Consider the following 18,955-nt stretch of genomic DNA (forward strand, 5'->3'; position numbering starts at 1 on the left):
GGTGTCCCAATAGCAAAAAGTTTTTTTGAAAGCCTCAGACTCAATTCGCTTGTATGGTAAAAGCTGGTGGGCTAAGAGTTCCGACAAGCCAGCTGTCAGACGCCGGGCAAGGGGGTGAATCTGTGACATTGGCTTCTTACGCTCAAACATATCCTTGACAGACACATGACTGTGGGCAGATGAGCAGGAACTGCTCAAGGCGAGAAGCAGAGTGGCGGGTGGTTGAGAGGGGGCAAGGAGGACCACAGTGGATGACGTGGCTGAAGATGCTGGACCAGGAGGAGGATGGTGGCTTTGAGTTTGTGTGCTGCTTGTACTCATGTGTTGATCCCAAAGGCGTTTGTGATGTGAGATCATGTGCCTTCGCAAAGCAGTTGTACCTAGGTGGGTGTTGGACTTCCCACAACTCAGTTTCTTTTGGCACAGGTTGCAAATGGCATCGCTGTTATCAGAGGCAGACACACCAAAAAAATGCCACACTGCTGAGCTTTGCAATGACGGCATTCTGGTGGTGGCAACAGCATGAGTTGATTGGCGTGCTATCTGGCTGACCCTGGGTGCCGATACATGCTGTCTGACTGTGCAACTAGCTCCTTGCGATGACCTCCCCCTGCTTCCAACTCGTCTCCTCCTCCATTCTGTCTCCCCATCTGAACTTTCCCCCTGTTCTTCTTCTCTTCGAGCGGGCACCCACGTGACATCCACAGACACATCGTCATCATAAACCACTTCACTTGTATCTGACAACTCAGCAAAGGAAGCAGCAGCGGGTACAACATCATCATCACACCGTACGTCCATGTGTGTAATGCTGCCTGACTGAGACATATCCCTGTTATCTACATCCTCTGGCAATAATGGTTGCGCATCACTCATTTCTTCCAACTGATGTGTAAATAACTCCTCTGACAGATCAAGTGGAGCAGCTGAGGTGCTAGTGTTGATGGTGGCGGCAGGTGGGGGAGTGGTAACTTGAGAGGTGCCAAAGCTGAGCTGGAGGAGGATGGTGCGTCAAGGCTCTGAGCGGAAGCTGTAGAAGATTGGGTGTCCTGTGTTAGCCAGTCAACTATGTCCTCAGAACTTTTCGAGTTCAGGGTACGTGGCCTCTGAACACTGGGCATTACTCTAGGGCCAAAGAGAATCACAGCACCACGACCACGACGGCCCCTGCGGGGTGGCCTGCCTCTGCCTGTCATTTTAGATTAGTTTAGTTGTACTATGCGTGCAAGCTACTGTTACACCAGATATGAGTGGCACGGGTGGCACTGGCAGAAGTTGGTAAAGTAGACACTGTAGGCCTGACACACACGCTTGCAGACAACTAACTGCTATTATATTACAGTCAAAATTGTTTTGTTTTTTTATAGCCAGCTACTGTGACACCAGATATGAGTGGCACTGGCAGAATTTGGCAGAGTAGACCCTGTAGGCCTAACACACACGCTTGCAGACAACTAACTGCTATTATATTACAGTCAAAATTGTTGTTTTTTTTAATAGCCAGCTACTGTGACACCAGATATGAGTAGCACTGGCAGAATTTGGCAGAGTAGATGCTGTAGGCCTAACACACACGCTTGCAGACAACTAACTGCTATTATATTACAGTCAAACATTTATTTATTTATTTTTTAAATGCAAGTTAACGTGACACCAGATATGAGTGGCACTGGTGGCACTGGCAGAAGTTGGCAGAGTAGACGCTGTAGGCCTGACACACACGCTTGCAGACAACTAACTGCTATTATATTACAGTCAAACATTTTTTTATTTTTTTTTTAAATGCAAGTTACTGTGACACCAGATATGAGTGGCACTGGTGGCACTGGCAGAAGTTGGCAGAGTAGACGCTGTAGGCCTAACACACATGCTTGCAGACAACTAACTGCTATTATATTACAGTCAAAATTGTTTTTTCTTTTTTTTTTTTATGCAAGCTACTGTGACACCAGTTATGAGTGGTGGCACTGGGCAAGTGGGCACAGTATACGCTATGAGCCTGACACACACGCTGGCAGGCAACTGCAATTAGTTTACAGAGGATAAAAAAAAAAAAGCAGACTGATGTTCTAGCCTTAAAAAGGGCTTTTTGGGGTGCTGTCAGGACGCTGTCCTTAAAGCAGAAATTAATTGAGTCTTTCAGGACTGCAGTGGACACAGAACACTGGCCTAGCTATCGATTTCCCTATTAAATCAGCAGCAGCAGCACTGTCCCTCCTCTCACTAAGACTGCAGCTTCCGAATGAATCTAAAATGGATGCTGTCCAGGAGGTGGGCGGGTCTGGGATGGAGGGTCTGCTGCTGATTGGCTGGAATGTGTCTGCTGACTGTGAGGTACAGGGTCAAAGTTTACTCAATGATGACGAATATGGGGTGGACCGAACATCGCAAATGTTCGCCCGCCGCGGCGAACGCGAACAAGCAATGTTTGCTGGGAACTGTTCGCCGGCGAATAGTTCGGGACATCTCTAGTCAATAATTCATATTCTATTCTGTGGTGCCCCCGACAGCAGAGGTAGGTGATGCAGCCGGTGTAGCTGCACAGGTCATGGGTATTGGACTGTTCCCTGTATAATACAATTCTTGACAAATTCCATTGTTACATTGGTAAGGAATATGTGATAACATGACGAGACTCACTTACGTTCAACATTCAGCGTCCTCTTCTTCACTGAGGTCACGCTTGGTTTGAAGGTCACTCTACAGAATAATGGAGAATTGTTGTCTGACTTCCTTGGGGTGAATGTGATATTGGAATGGAAGGTTCTGCTGCCATCTCCATAGGTGACATCATACATCTTCTGTCTTATACCAGTCATGGGTCCTTCCCATGTAATCTGTGGTGTTATATTCCGGCATCTACCAGGACTTGTACAGGTCCAAGTCACCTCCTCTCCATCCACCAGCCTTGTAGAGGAGATTATAGGTTTATCTGTGAGATCTATAAGAATAAAACATTATATGAAAATGGAAAGAAGGGAGGAGGACGTACAACCTCTAACGTACAAACATAAAAAAATAGAAAGTAGTCTATTTTTGGCCATACGGACCCCACTGAAATCAATAGGACCATTATAACGGTCGTTAGACAGGAGTGTACACATCTAACGTCTGTAAAAAATGGGTAGACTAGTGTAAAATGTCCTGACCACTATGGGTGACATTATTACTGCTGGGGGCCACTATGAGAGATATTATTACTGCTAGGGGCCACTATGGGGGATATTATTACTGCTAGGGGCCACTATGGGGGATATTATTACTGCTAGGGGCCACTATGGGGAATACTATTACTGCTGGGGGCCACTATGGGGAATACTATTACTGCTGGGGGCCACTATGTTGACATTGTTACTGCTGGGGCCCACTATTGAGGACATTATAACATCTGGGGGCCACTATGGAGACATTATTACTACTAGGAGCCACTATGAGTAACATTATTAATGCTAGGGGCCACTAGTGGGGACATTATTACTGCTGAAGTTACTATGAATATATTATTACTGCTGTGGCCACTATGGGGATTTTATTACTGCTGGGGGCCACTATGGAGGATATTAGTACTACTGGGGGTCACTATGGGGATTTTATTACTGCTGGGGGCCACTATGGGGGATATTATTACTACTGGGGGCCACTATGGGGATTTTAGTTACTGCTGGGGGCCACTATGGAGGCATTATTACTGCTGGGGCCTACTATTGATGACTTTATTACTGCTAGGAGCCACTATGAGAAACATTATTCATGCTAGGGGCCACCATTGAGACATTGTTAACATTTTTACTGCTGGGGCCCACTATGGGAATATTATTACTGCTGGGACCACTATGAGGGACATTATTACTGCAGGAGGCCACTATGGAGACTTTATTACTGCTGGGGGCTACTATGAGTGACATTTTTGCTGCTGTGGGCCAGTATGAGGAACATTATTAATGCTAGGGGCAACTATGGAGACATTTTTACTGCTGGAGGCTAAAATGGGGGACATTATTACTATTGGGGGCCACTATGGAGGACATTATTACTGCTGGGGCCACTATGGAGGAAATGATTATTGTTGGGGGCCACTATGGGGGACAGTGAGGTCTATGTGTCCTTTTTTAGATGCACTGATGTCTATGAAGTTTATTTTTTTGTTTGTTTTTATTTTATTTTTGGGGAATGGGGGTGATTTGACTTTTTATATATATTTTTTATATTTTTAAAAACTTGTTTTTAACCTTTTTTTTTTAGGCCCCAAGGGTCTAACATAATGCAGTCAGCGGATTGACTCTTGTATTTATTAATTAAATTAATTCTCCACTATGGCGGACATTATTACCACTGCGGGCCACTATGGGGGACATTATTTATTCCGGAGGAACTATGGGGGACATTATTCCTGCCAGTGGAACTATGGGGGACATTATTCCTGCCAGTGGAACTATGGGGGACATTATTCCTGCTGGGGGCCACCATGGGGCCATTATTTATACTACAGGATTTGGGATTCTAAAGCCAATGGAATTCATCTATTTTTAGCCGCTGTTTTCCACGACTTTTAAAAACAGATACAAAGTGGGCATTAAAAACGGCCAGGAAATGGATGCAAAACTGGTTGAAAAATGGGCATGAAAAGCTACCAGTGTGTCCGCTCTTCATAGCCTTTTTTTTTACAGTAATATGAATGTAGCCTTGTGGTTTTATAAGAACTGGTTCATTGAACAAACAGAGGTTTTGCTGCTACCAGAGCACCGACTGCGCATGCGCCGCTACATAGCAGATACTAGTAGATACCAGGTAGAAGGAGCAGAACCTCCGTGCTTGTGCCACCACTCGGCGCTGCTCTGAAATTGACAGGGCTGGGCGAGATGTCTGGGCCTGCCAGTCTAGAGACAGAGGGGGCCTCTTTAGTAGCGGGGACAGCCCCTCACTGCTCAAGAACTCAATGGATTCAAACCGATTCACTCATCTCTATTACTGAGATATCAAATTGATATGTTTAAGTGTTTTTTTTTTTACTTTTGCAAGGTTAAAGGTGATCAAAAAATAGAATAACTATTTTAATATTTCAGGTTTTTTTTCCAAATGGGGCAATATTCATTTCTGCTTATATTTTTAATATATGAGAAATGGGATTTAATTTTTTTTGCTTTTCTTATTTTTTTTTTGCTTTTCTTGAAGGGTTCAATGACCTGGGGCCCGCTACATACAAAAGAATGAGCTTTTTTTTTTTTTTTTTTTACATTTTTTATAACTTGCTCATCTCTAGCTATAACCTGTAAAAAGTGATAGCATAGCAATACCACAGGTCACTGGGGTCTGACTGCCGGGACTTTCACACATACACAATATGATGGGAGTAGTAAGGCGTTGTGGACCAGACATAGTATTTGGTGACTGCTCACAGTGCGGATTATGCACATTTTTTTTACTGTTTTCATTTTGTGTGAAAAAAACACAGCATAATACAGCACAGTACTGACAAATCTCTGCTTTTCTTTGACCTGTTGTGCAGATGTTTAAATCTAGAGATGGCCTTGCGGTTCGCCCAGCGGTCGTTTCGCGGCTAACTTTGCGTGTTCGCGATTCGCCGAACATGCGAACATATGGAGATATTCACGCCCGCCATATTCTTTCACATTGTGAGGAACTTTGACCCATGACACATCCATCAGGTGGTACAGAACAGCCAATTGAGACGTTTCAGCACATGGACATACCCCCTACCTTGTAAATAAACCTGATCTGGCCGCCATTTTACATTCAGTCTTTTGCCAGTGTAGGGAGAGGTTGCTGTGTGGAGCAGGGACCGGCTGTTAGGGCCACCAAACGCTAGCTAATAGGGCCACAAAAGTCCTTTTAAGGACTGGTATAGGTGTGCTATCAATATGTGTGATACACAGAGGGGTGCGATATACTTATAATATACTTTTATAATGAGTCAAAAACACATAGATCTATATAGTGATCACCTGGAAGTCAGGGGCCTAGGGCAGGGCTGGCAAACCTGCGGCTCTCCAGCTGTTGCAAAACTACAACTCCCAGCATGCTCAGACAGCCTACAGGTATCAGTCTACAGAATGGCATGGTGGGAATTGTAGTTTTACAACAGCTGGAGAGCCGCAGGTTGGCCAGCCCTGGTCTAGGGTCTAGGGCCTTACTAGGGCCATATAGGGTAAGGTTCCAGACGGGGTGGCTCTTATGAGGGAGGGTGGCCTGTGGTTAGGCTATCAGGGCCAGAATAGCACCCCCCTGTAGGGCAATATCAGGGACAGTTCTTTGCCCACCCTGTCCGTCAATACCACATCATCATCGAGCCCAGGGATGGATGTTTTTTGCTTTCCCTCCGGACTTCATGGATGTGCACTGGAACCCCCCGGATTGTGGTAGGACATATGGTTTCTGATTTGGTGCCGCCGAGCACCTGATTTAGTGCCGCCGAGCACTTGTTATTGCCGACCACATCTATGCTTTTTGCTTAACTTTAATATTTTATTTATTTTCATTGAGGGATATCTTTTACATTCACACGTCCGCAAAATGGGTCCGCATCCGTTCCGCAATTTAGCAGAACGGGTTCAGAACCATTCATTTTCAATGGGGCCGGAATGTGCTGTCCACATCTGTGCTTCCATTTCCGCAAAAAAAAGAACTTGTCCTATTCTTGTCCGCAATTGCAGACACGATTAGGCATTTTCTATTATAGTGCTGGTGATTTGCGGTCCACAAATTGCGGAATGCACATTGCCAGTGTCTGTGTTTTGTGGATCCGCAAAACACTTACGGACGTGTGAATGGACCCTCATAGTAACATTATTATAGGTTACGTTTTATCTTGATGTATATTCTAATGGTTTGCCTTCCGTGTACAATGTTATAATATACTTTCTATGTTAGACGGTATATTATAGTGCATTTGTATTGTGCGGCAGTCGTGTGCGGTTCTGCTGCGATACTGCAGGTATATAGCGGGACAAGCGTTATTGGAACAAATCATTTCTACTGGTGTGATATACCAGTCGCCCCCCCAAAAAAACTGATTATAGCGGGGTGTTATATACCAATATACTTTCTATATAGTGCATTTGTGCATGCGCGTATGCGAAAATTATATTGCCGATATTTCGCATTAAAAAAATAATGAATGGAGATCGCAAATTAGAATAATGCATCTGGTGTCACTGTCCATGTTGTGGGACTATTTGTGCACTTCTAGTAATTATTTCTTGGCTGCAAATAGGAGCTGAAGGTTTTTCAGGTTCGCCTGCCATTAAAATGAATGGGACCCGCCGCAAACTTGCGGTTCTTGAACATTTAATCGCGTACGCGAACCATCCCGGCAGATGTTCGTCCATCACTATTTAAATCTGCAGCATGTCTATTGTTTGTGTGATTCCGCTCCTTCTGTAGATGGTTTCCACCATAGACTTCAATGGGGGTTTATTTACATAAATCTACCGGGAAAAAACACATCAAAATCGCTATAACTAGTGCGGAGTTATGTGTTTTTTGTGAAGTTCGGTGCAGATTTCTTGCAGATTTCATGGCCACAAATCCACGCTGAGTGCAGGAACCCTTTCTGTTTTATAGCAGAGCTCCCGACCTTAGGATTGGTGAGCGTCCCCCTGGCCAGAGCCCACCATTCAGAATGTTATGGCATATTCTAACGACAGACCAGAGCAAGAGAAGATGGGAAAATCTCTTTAAAAATTAGCTGTTCCATTATCCCTGGACAATATTAGCTCTGGAGCTGTTACATTATCCCCAAAAAAATATCAGCTGTAGAGATTGTGATATAGAAGATCCATCCATTGTGGTCACCTCTGGTCAACTCTGGACAATATTTCACACTCACCGGTTACATTCACATGAGGCTGGATATCCCGATAGGTGAACTTTACGGGACCATCTTCAAATCTAAAAATATATCTTCCCTCATCTGCAGGCAATGGGTCTTCTATGGAATATGAGCAGTCTCCGCTGGACACATTTCCGGTCAGAAAGAAGCGTCCTAATGTCTGATGCACAGAATTGTTTTTTAAAGCAACAGGATGTCCATTCCCATTGTAGAGATGATACCATATACCAGTGGTAGATATAGATAACCATACATCACTGGGTACAGTAAATGAGCATGGAACATGGACACAGAGACCTCGCTGCACCGTCACCGATGAACTTGTATCTATATTATATCCAGGGAGCAGTTCACAGACAGAACCTGTATAAGAAGAGACCGGGATTAGTAGAAGAATTGTCCAATTAGATGCATGTACTGTCAGAACAAATCAAAATGCTTTAGCCCCTTCAGGATCTTACGATTTTCATTTTTTGCATTTCTGGTTTTTCTCCCTGCCTTCCCAGAGCCACACTTTTTTTTATTTTTATTTTTTCAGTTCACATAACCATACGAGGGCTTGTTTTTAGCAGGACAAGTTGTACTTTCTAATGGCGTCATTTAGAGATGAGCAAATCGAAGATGACAAAGTAGAATTAGATCTGAAGTTCAAGAAAAATTTGATTTGCACCGAATCCGAATTCCCTCACGCTTTGTGGTAACGAATGGCATTTTTTCCTAAAATGGCTGCTGCACGTGTGAGGACATGGAGCAAGGAACTCTGGGAACGAGGGATCACCCACAATGCCATGCATGCAGCCAATCAGCAGCCAGCCAGCCCTGTGATGTCACAGCCCGATAAATAGCCTCAGCCATCTCGGAGTCTGCCATTTTCCAACATAATTAGTGCAGGGAGAGACGTCAGCAGGCGCTAGGGACAGTGCTAGGAAAGACTTAATTGTGCAAAAAAAATAAAAGACTTATAAGTTAAGGGAAAAAGCATTAGAAGTTTGGCTAAAAAATAAATATATTTGCCGTTCAGTGGTGCAGTTAAAGTCAGGTCCATAAATATTGGGACACCGACACGATTATAACATTTTTGGCTCTATACACCACCACAATGGATTTGAAATGAAACGAACAAGATGTGCTTTACCTGCAGACTGTCAGCTGTAATTTGAGGGGATCTACATCCAAATCAGGTGAACGGTGCAGGAATTACAGCAGTTTGCATCTGTGCCTCCCACTTGTTAAGAGACCAGAAGTAATGGGGCAGAATAATAATCATAAATCAAACTTTCACTTTTTAATACTTGGTTGCAAATCCTTTGGAGTCAATTACATCCTGAAGTTCTATTATTTCAAACTTAAAGGTAGGCAGACCATGTCATAGAGCAGCAGGAGATGCTAGCAGAATGCTTGGGTGTATAGGGAGAGGCATTACCAGTAGACAGAGGGAGGCGCTCATGCCGCTCTACAGAGCACTAGTGAGACCTCATTTGGAGTATTGTGCGCAGTACTGGAGACCATATCTCCAGAAGGATATTGATACTTTAGAGAGAGTTCAGAGAAGAGCTACTAAACTGGTCCATGGATTGCAGGATAAAACTTACCAGGAAAGATTAAAGGACCTTAACATGTAGAGCTTGGAAGAAAGACGAGACAGAGGGGAGATGAGAGAAACTGCTAAATACATAAAGGGAATCAACAAGGTAAAAGAGGAGAGAAGATTTACAAGAAGAAAAACTGCTACAAGAGGAAATAGTTTTAAACTTGAGGGGCAAAGGTTTAAAAGTAATATCAGGAAGTGTTACTTTACTGAGAGAGTAGTGGATGCATGGAATAGCCTTCCTGCAGAAGTGGCAGCTGCAAATACAGTGGAGGAGTTTAAGCATGCATGGGATAGGCATAAGGCCATCCTTCATATCAGATAGGGCCAGGGGCTATCCATAGTACTTAGTATATTGGGCAGACTAGATGGGCCAAATGGTTCTTATCTGCCGACACATTCTATGTTTCTAAGTCTGGAACGCATAGACATCACCAGACGCTGGGTCTCATCCCTGGTGATGCTCTGCCCGGCCTCTACTGCAACTGTCTTCAGTTCCTGCTTGTTCTTGGGTCATTTTCCCTTCAGTTTTGTCTTCAGCAAGTGAAATGCAGCTCAATAGGATTCAGGTCCGGTGATTGACTCGGCCATTGCATAACATTCCACTTCTTTCCCTTAAAAAACTCTTTGGTTGCTTTTGCAGTATGCTTTGGGTCATTGTCCATCTGCACTGTGAAGCGCCGTCCAATGAGTTCTGAAGCATTTGGCTGAATATAAGCAGATAATATTGCCCGAAACACTTCAGAATTCATCCTGCTGCTTTTGTCAGCAGTCACATCATCAATAAATACAAGAGAAGCAGTTCCATTGGCAGCCATACATGGGTTGGCCGCTAGCACATCTGCAATATCCAGTCCCCATAGCTCTGTGTGTTTTTATTGTGTAAAAAAAACGATTTGATACATATGCAAATTAACCTGAGATGAGTCAGAGCTTGAAAATATGACTCTTCTCTGGTCACACAAGTAAGATATGACTCTTTTATGTTAATTTGCATATGTATTAAATAGTTTTTTTTACACAATAAAAGCACAGAGAGCTATGGGGACTGGGTATTGTGGTTGTGCTAGTGGCCATCTAGCAGCCCATGTCCTCAGCTCTATACACAAAATCCCGGTGACAGGTTCCCTTTAAAGCTGACAATCTGCAGTTTAAGCACATCTTGTTTTTTTGTATTTCAAATCCATTGTTGTGGTGTATAGAGCCAAAAATGTTACAATTGTGTTGATGTCCCAATATTTATGGACCTGACTGTATATGTTATAAAGCCTTTTGTGGAGTGTATAAGTGGAAAAAAGTAAGGGCCTATTTGCCGTTCAGCGGTGCAGTTATATTTTGTAAAGCCCTATTTTGCGTGTATTACTGGCAAAAAATATATATATTTGCCGTTCAGCAGGGCAGTTATATGTTATAAAGCCCTTTTTTGCATGTATTAGTGGACAAAAAAAGTTATGTCGTTGTGTGGTGAAGTGAGAAAATTACAGCCCTTTTTGGCGTGTATTAGTGGGAAAAAAAGGGCTTATTAGCCGTTGTGTGGTGAAGTAAGAAAATTACTGACTTTTTGGGGGTGTTTTAATTTCCTTTTTATTTATTTATTTGATCTAACAGTATGTCAGACAGAGAAGTGCCAGGCCCTGCACAGGGGAGTGGCAGAGGCCTAAATGTTTCTGGCGCAGGCAGAGGTCGCAGTAGAGTAAGGGGGCGTGGCAACAGGAGTCACTTCGAGAAGTTTGAGCTCCCAGTGTCAGCTAGCGGTCGTGTCTTGACCAGCAACCCAGCGGTTCTTGAATGGTTGTGTCACAGGACGCCGGCGACGGGTGTCCTTCACCTTGTGCTGCCGACATCCTGTTCCTCTCCGGCAGCTGCAGGAGGCGGCCTCCGCGCAGAGCAGGGAGCCGCTCGGCGTCTCCGCTGCCATGGCAACGGAGGGCAAAGCGCGCCGGCCGCATGCTCCTTTTATGTGCGGGCGGTGTCCTCTGTTGCCAGGAAACCTGTGTGGGCTAGCACTCGGCTATCAGTCCTGGGACAGGTCATGTGGCGCTGGCCACGTCACATGACCTTGGCCCTTCAGTATATAAGCAGGCAACCTGCTGGCCACAGGTTGCTTGTGATGTTGTTTATATAGGCTCTTGATACTCTGCTCTATTGCTTTTGAATTTGACCGACGACTAGTTATTTGACCACGCTCCTGCTTCTCCCTTGTACTCTGACGTGACCTCCAGGTTTGACCTCCGGCTTGTTATTGGTATTGTCTTTGCATTTCCCTCGTAGATTGACGTGACCTCTCGCTGTGACCTTTGCTAGTTTGTTGACCCTTCTCGACTGCTGTACACTCCTGTCGCCGCACGCCGCCCGTTGCCTGTCTCTGCTTTTCTCTGTCCCTCCGGCACTTACTATAGTTAGGGATCGCCGCCCAGTTGCGCTCAGTCGCCTAGGACGGGTAAGTGCAAGTAGGCAGGGACAGGGGCGTGGGTGGCAGACTAGTGGGTGCACGCTCCCCCTCTCTCCTCCCAGACCAAACATTCACTATGGACCCTCTGCAAAGCCTTATCTGGCAGAATCTGGCACAAATAGTTCCAGAACTTGGGGAAAGATTACAGGCCCAGGAATCCGCTCGGACCTTTCCACTTGCTGCCCCGACTGCGCCGCAGGTTGAGCCTCATGTGAAGTTGCCTGACCGTTTTTCTGGTGATCGCAAGTGTTTTTTGGCCTTCAAGGAGAGCTGTAAGTTGTACTATCGCTTGCGTCCCCACTCATCAGTTTTTGACCCGCAGAGGGTGGGGATAGTTATTTCCCTCCTCCAAGACAACCCTCAGGAGTGGGCATTCGCCTTGCCTGCAGACTCTTCTTGTCTTCGATCCGTCAAGGCATTTTTCCAGGCGCTGGAGATTCTGTACGACGAACCCGATAGAGCTTCTGTAGCCGAGTCTCATCTCAAGTCCCTCACTCAGGGTGACAGACCAGTTGAGGACTACTGTACCCAGTTCCGTAAGTGGTGCGTACCCTCTGGCTGGAACGAACCAGCGCTCAAAAGTCAGTTCAGGTCAATCCTTGCAGAGAATCTCAAGGATATGCTTGTGGGTTACCCCTGTCCAGAAACCTTAGAGGAGACAATGACCTTTTGACATTAGATTGGACAGACGTGTCAGGGAGAGACAGCGGGAACGTCTTTAATTTCCCCAGGGATCCTCCAGACCTGAACCCGCACCCAAGAGACCTAGCCAGGAGTCTCACTTGGACGAGCCTATGCAGCTGGGTATGACTCGAAGAGAACGACGCCGACTACAGGGTGCCTGTTTCTACTGTGGCTCGGAATATTGGGTTCTTCAATGTCCAAAGATCCCTCCCTCTGGAAGAACACCAAAGTTTGAGGGATCCAAAAGCAAGGTACTCCCGGAGGTGGTAAGAAAGAAGTTGTTATTACCTATTTCTGTTACCTTTGGTACTGTCAGGGGATCAGGTAGAGCTTTTATTGATTCTGGTTCTGTCTTTAGTTTTATTGATCTCAGGTTTGCGGGTCAGGTGGGAATTCCGGTCTTGAATCTGCCCACTCTCATCCGTATTGTGGCCATAGACTTCACTCCCATGTTGGGAGGAACCGTTAAATTATGCACTCCTGAATTAACCTTGTCTGTCGGGGTATGTCATTCAGAAAGGTGTTCGTTCTTTATTCTCAGGAATTTGCCTGTGGAGATAGTGTTAGGGATGCCCTGGTTGCAGCTCCAGAACCCGGTCATTAACTGGACCATGGGAGAGTTTGAAAGGTGGGGTCCCAATTGTAGCTCCTGTCTAAGCCTTGTCCAGGCAGGGGTTTCTTCTGATGTTATGTCAATTCCTCCCAATTAGAAGAGTTCCGAGATATCTTCTCCTCATTCGAATTGGAGACTCTCCCTCCTCATAGACCCTATGACTACACCATTGAATTAGAGGCAGGGTCTAAGTTCCCCAAGGGGCGTATTTACCACCTTTCTGGCCCCGAACGCAATGCTATGAAGGAATATTTGAAGGAGAGTTTAGAAAAAGGACATATTAGGCCTTCCACCTTCCCCATGGGTGCAGGGTTATTTTTTGTCAAATAGAAAATTGGTGGTCTTAGATCCTGTATCGATTACAGAAAATTGAACAAGATCACCAGTAGGAATCAGTATTCTATCTCATTGATACCTGACTTGTTCAACCAGGTTTTGGGGGGCTTTCTGGTTTTCCAAGCTTGACTTGAAAGGGGCTTATAATCTTATACGCATCAAAAAGGGAGATGAATGGAAAACTGCCTTCAACACCCCAGAGGGGCACTTTGAGTATTTAGTCATGCCTTTCGGCCTTAGCAACGCCCCGGCAGTTTTCCAAAACTTCATGAATAACATTTTCAGGGAGCTTATTGGTAAATTCGTTATTGTTTACCTTGACAATATCTTGATTTTCTCTCCGGATTGGAGATCCCATGTCTCCCATCTTAAACAAGTGCTTGGTATCCTCAGAGAGAATCAATTGTCGGTCAAACTTGAAAAATGCGTGTTTGGAGTACAGGAAATTTTGCATTAAGGGTATATCCTTACTCCACACTCATTTAAAATTAATCCTAAGACGGTTCAGGCTATTCAAGACTGGGTGAGACCATCCCCCCTTAAAGCATTACAACACTTTTTGGGGTTCTCCAATTACTATCGAAAATGTATTAAAAATATTTCTGTAATGACCAAGCCCTTGACCGATTTAACTAAGAAGGGAGTGGACATTGTTAACTGGCCAGCTGAGGCTCTCAAGGCCTTCGGATCCCTTAAGATGTGTTTTCAGAATGCTCCAGTCTTGATTTAGCCGGATCAATAGGTACCATTCGTTGTTGAGGTTGACGCATCGGAGTATGGGGTGGGGGCCATTCTTTCTCAGGGGTCTTCAAATTTCACCAATTTAAGACCCTGTGCGTTCTTTTCTCGTAAATTCTCTCCCACCGAGAGGAATTACGACATAGGAAACCGGGAACTACTGGCTATCAAATGGGCTTTCGAGGAATTGAGAAATTTTTTAGAGGGGGCCAAACACTGTGTTACAGTTCTTACTGACCATAAAAACCTAGTGTTTCTTGAAACCGCCAAACGCCTTAATCCTAGGCAAGCTAGATGGGCCCTGTTCACTCTTTTTAACTTCTCCATTACTTTCAGGCCAGAAAGTAAGAACCTCAAGGTGGACGCCTTGTCCCGAAGTTTTTGCGCTTTCCAGCCTCCTGACACCCCTCCTGACACCCCTCCTGAACCCATCCTGCCGGCTGATATCATTGTGGCTTCGGTTTCTCCTGACCTCTCTTTCGAAATTGATGCACAGCATCTCGCACCTGCACGAACCCCCTTAGATAAGTTGTTTGTCCCGGGGCACTTCAGTCTTCGACTGTTGGGTGAGTGTCACGACTCTGTTTTTTGCGGCCATCCCGGTATCAATGCTACCATGGAGCTGGTGTCTAGATCTTTTTGGTGGCCCACCTTGTCCAGAGATGTCTGCTCCTATGTGTCCTCTTGTGAGGTATGTGCAAGATCCAAGTCTCCTAAAACTCGCCCTGCTGGGGAACTTCGACCTCTACCTATTACCTGCAGGCCATGGTCTCATATCTCCATGGACTTTATCACCGATTTGCCCGTCTCTGAGAGGAAGTCAGTGGTGTGGGTAGTGGTCGACCGTTTTAGCAAAATGGTGAATTTTGTCCCGCTGGCTAGACTACCCAATGCCAAGACGTCCTTATTTGTTGACCACATTGTACGGCTGCATAGCGTTCTCTGACAGGGGTGTTCAGTTTGTATCCAAGTTTTGGAGAGCTTTCTGTCAAGGTGTAAGATTTCTTTATCCTTTTCGTCAGCCTTCCACCCCGAGACCAACGGGCAGACAGAAAGGTTAAACCAGGCAGTCGAACAGTTTCTCAGATGTTATGTGTCCGATAATCAGCATCGCTGGCTGGGATATCTTCCGTCGGCGAAGTTCGCCATCAATAATCCATGGGAGTGTCCCCTTTTTTCTTTAACCTGGGTTATCATCCTCATTTTAGCTCAAATGTTTCTGTGTCCTCTCTCAACCCGGAGGCCGATAGCTTCACATCAGACCTGTGCAGTCTGGGCCCAGATTCAATAGAACCTGGAGAAGACCCAGGAGGCTCAAAAAGTTCAAGCCAATAGGAAGTGCTCCAAGGGGGTTGACTTTGTGGTCAGTGATAAAGTGTGGTTATCCACCAAAAATGTGTCTCTGAAAAGGGTTGTCAGGAAGTTTGCGCCGCGTTTTGTAGGACCTTACGAGGTTACCGAGATTCTCAATACAGTGTCTTTTAGACTGAAATGGCCCGACTCCCTCCGCATCCACAATGTGTTTCATAAGTCACTGTTAAAGAGGTACATTTCAGCTGTGGCTCCTTCACAGGGTCCTCCCTCTCCCATGAAAGTAGAAGGCCATGACGAGTTTGTTATATCTAAGGTCCTTGATGTCAGGAAGGTTCGAAACCCCTTGCAGTACTTAGTGCACTGGAGGGGTTTTGGACCTGAGGAGAGGTCCTGGGTGCCGGCGCATCGGATGCATGCCTCTTCTTTGGTTAGAAAGTTCCACTGGGAACATCCGGAGAAACCGCCCCCGCGGTCCTGGGGTCCTGAGGCCCCCCGTGGAGGGGGGGTACTGTTAGAGGACAGCGGCGACGCGTGTCCTTCCCCTTGCGACATCGACATCCTGTTCCTCTCCGGCAGCTACAGGAGGCGCCCTCTGCGCAGAGTGGGGAGCCGCTCGGCGTCTCTGCTGCCATGGCAATGGAGGGTGGAGCGCGCCAGGCCGCACGCTCCTTCTATGTGCGGCCGGCATCCTCTGTTGCCAGGATACCTGTGTGGTCTGAGCGCCGAGCTGGACACTTTGGCATTTGGCTATCAGTCCTGGGACAGGTCATGTGGCGCTGGCCACATCACATGACCTTAGCCCTTCAGTATATAAGCAGACAACCTGCTGGCCACAGGTTGCCTGTGATATTGTTTATATAGGCTCTTGATACTCTGCTCCATTGCTCTAGAATTTGACGACGGCTAGTTATTTGACCACGCTCCTGCTTCTCCCTCCAGGTTTGACCTCCGGCTTGTTATTGGTATTGTCTTTGCATTTCCCTCGTAGTTTAACGTGACCTCTCGTTGTGACCTTTGCTAGTTTGTTGACCCTTCTCGACTGCTGTACGCTCCTGTCGCCGCACGTTGCCTGTCTCTGCTTTTCTCTGTCCCTCAGTCCTGATCACACATGAGGACAAGTTACTTTACAACACTAAGGTAAAAAGCTCCCTCCTCCTCCTCTCTACTTGTCAGGGATTATAATCCTGAATACAGATGATAAGAACTTTAGCTGAATCTTTGGGGAATTTAGTTCATGAAGAGACATGAAGTACAGAGAGGACGGACAGGGCAGGCTGTGGTCATTTGTTGCTGTGGTAATGGAGACTGTAAACAAGTGCTGCTGCTCATTAGCCACACCTCACCCTCCTCTCATGTCTCCTTATCTTCTCCATTCCCACAGAGATTCACCTGTATTCAGGATCATGATTCCTGACAAGCAGGGCAGAGAGGAGGGTGAGGCAGCACTATGGCGCATTGTGGTGAAATAACTTGTCCTCCTGTGTGATTAGGACAGGTTTTGTGTGTACTGATAGGACGGCAGCCATTTTATTTCTCCTAATGATTGCTCCCTAGACAAAACAAACCATTCTAAGTAATGAAAGGTATTTGTGAATATATTTATTATAAAATTATATTTAAGTATTTTCATTTTTTAATTCCTGGAGAACCCCTTTAAGGGGTTAAATACAACACATTCTCAAGAATAACCGTGCCCCCAGATGAAGGTTTTGCCAAAATGTCTGACCATTTACTGATGGGTATGTAATGATCACCCCCCCCCCCCTCCCCTTGGTGATATTACCATTATACCATCCCTCAGATGAAACCTCTCTTTTTTATCATGTTATGTATATCTATTCAATAAAAATTACTATACATTGCTTTTGACCTATGAAGACTCTGGTATCTTCATGTAGGTCTTTCTGTTAATAATGAGGGGCTCTTTGTGAGGGGTTCGACCCCACAGTTTTTTTTTTTAATGTCTAACCTTCATATAATAACTAGCTTAGCACAGGGTAATTTTTCGAAACCAGATGCACCAAATTGTGTGAGTTTGCACCAAATTTGGTGCACTTTACAACAATGTCTAGGTATTTGCATTTTGAGGTCATTGTGTTGCTTGGCATCTAAAATAAAATACAGAGAGCAGACCTCTTTATTCATAAGGGGACTGCTCCTTCCTCCTTCCTTCAGCTCTCTCTCACAATAATTCACAGACTGCGGTTATATCAATCACTGGTGAGGAGGGTTGGTAGAGGTGGGGAGCGATCTCTTCATAAATACATTGGTGAATCTGAGGGGGGATTTATTATGAGGGAAATAATAGAGGTTGGTTTTGCTTGAGTCTGTGTTGGTGTATTTTATGCCACATTTATCAAATGTTGTGTATTGTTCAATAAATTTGTATTATTTTCAAACCTGAAAAAACAAAAGGCAGGACAGCACGCCAGGTCTGGTTGGTTAGTTGTGGGTGCACGTCTCCGGGGGGAATGGTGAGTTCCCCCACAAGGATCATAGGATCAGGAACACAAAAAAAGTCTGGTAAGAGACAGCATGTCCTCAAATGAAGCTTTAGTCCAGATGCTATGTTTCGGCCCAAGGGGCCTTTTTCAAGCATGCTTGGAAAAGGGCCCCTTAGGCCGAAACGTACAGTAGCATCTGGAATAAAGCTTCACTTGAGGACGTGCTGTCTCCACCAGACTTTTTTCGTGTTCCTTATTTTTAAACCTAACACTTTTGTCTAGAAAAGATTCTCCAGTTTCCCTACTCCACCCTAGTGAGCTGCAACTTTTTGTGACTTTTTCAACAATCAAGGTAGAGTCTGGTAGAGTAGTGGAGAGGCTCACAATCCAAGTTGCTTGAGGTCCAGTGTGAAGTTTCCACAGACAGTAATGGTTTGAGGAGCCATGTCAGTGGCGTAACTACCGGGGAAGCAGGGGAAGCAGCTGCTTCGGGGCCCGGGCTGCCAAGGGGGCCCGGCGCCCCAAGCAGCGTGTGTGACAGTTTATTTTCAAGTTAGATAAATATCGTGTTCAGGGCCCCTTCACAGCCGCTAGAGTGATCTAATTTTACTGTCTGCTAAAAGTCTCCTGGTCTGGGATTCGAACCCACAACCTCCAATCTATAAGTGAATCAGTGGCAAAGCATTTACCCTCACAGCCATAAAGGCTGCATTACAACTGACTGTAAAAAAAAAAAAATACATCTATACACATGACAGCTGCCCAAACACACCTAGCACTGCTATATCTGTATATGACAGCTGTCCCTGCACATTCAGCTCTGCTACATCTCTATATATGAACAGCTGCCATGTGTATAGATGTACACTTAGCCAGCTATAACAGTAGAAGTCTCATATTTTTTCACTCAGCCTCAAGGCAGCTCTTATGGTCTAGT

The 18,955-nt window shown here is 45.4% G+C and overlaps 1 protein-coding gene across 1 annotated transcript in view; it reads right to left on the reverse strand.

Annotated features, from left to right (window-relative positions):
- The window catches only part of LOC122926364 (sialic acid-binding Ig-like lectin 16), a 139,755-nt gene that overhangs the window by 51,454 nt on the left and 69,346 nt on the right, over positions 1-18,955 (reverse strand). The window contains exons 4-5 of the mRNA XM_044277739.1: positions 7,847-8,212; positions 2,645-2,941 (exon numbers count right to left, since the gene is read on the reverse strand). Coding sequence (XP_044133674.1) covers positions 2,645-2,941; positions 7,847-8,212 — 663 coding nt within the window. The remainder of the gene's footprint in view (positions 1-2,644; positions 2,942-7,846; positions 8,213-18,955) is intronic.

Source organism: Bufo gargarizans, chromosome 2, assembly GCF_014858855.1.
Source record: "Bufo gargarizans isolate SCDJY-AF-19 chromosome 2, ASM1485885v1, whole genome shotgun sequence".
NCBI classification, from domain to species: Eukaryota; Metazoa; Chordata; class Amphibia; order Anura; family Bufonidae; genus Bufo; species Bufo gargarizans.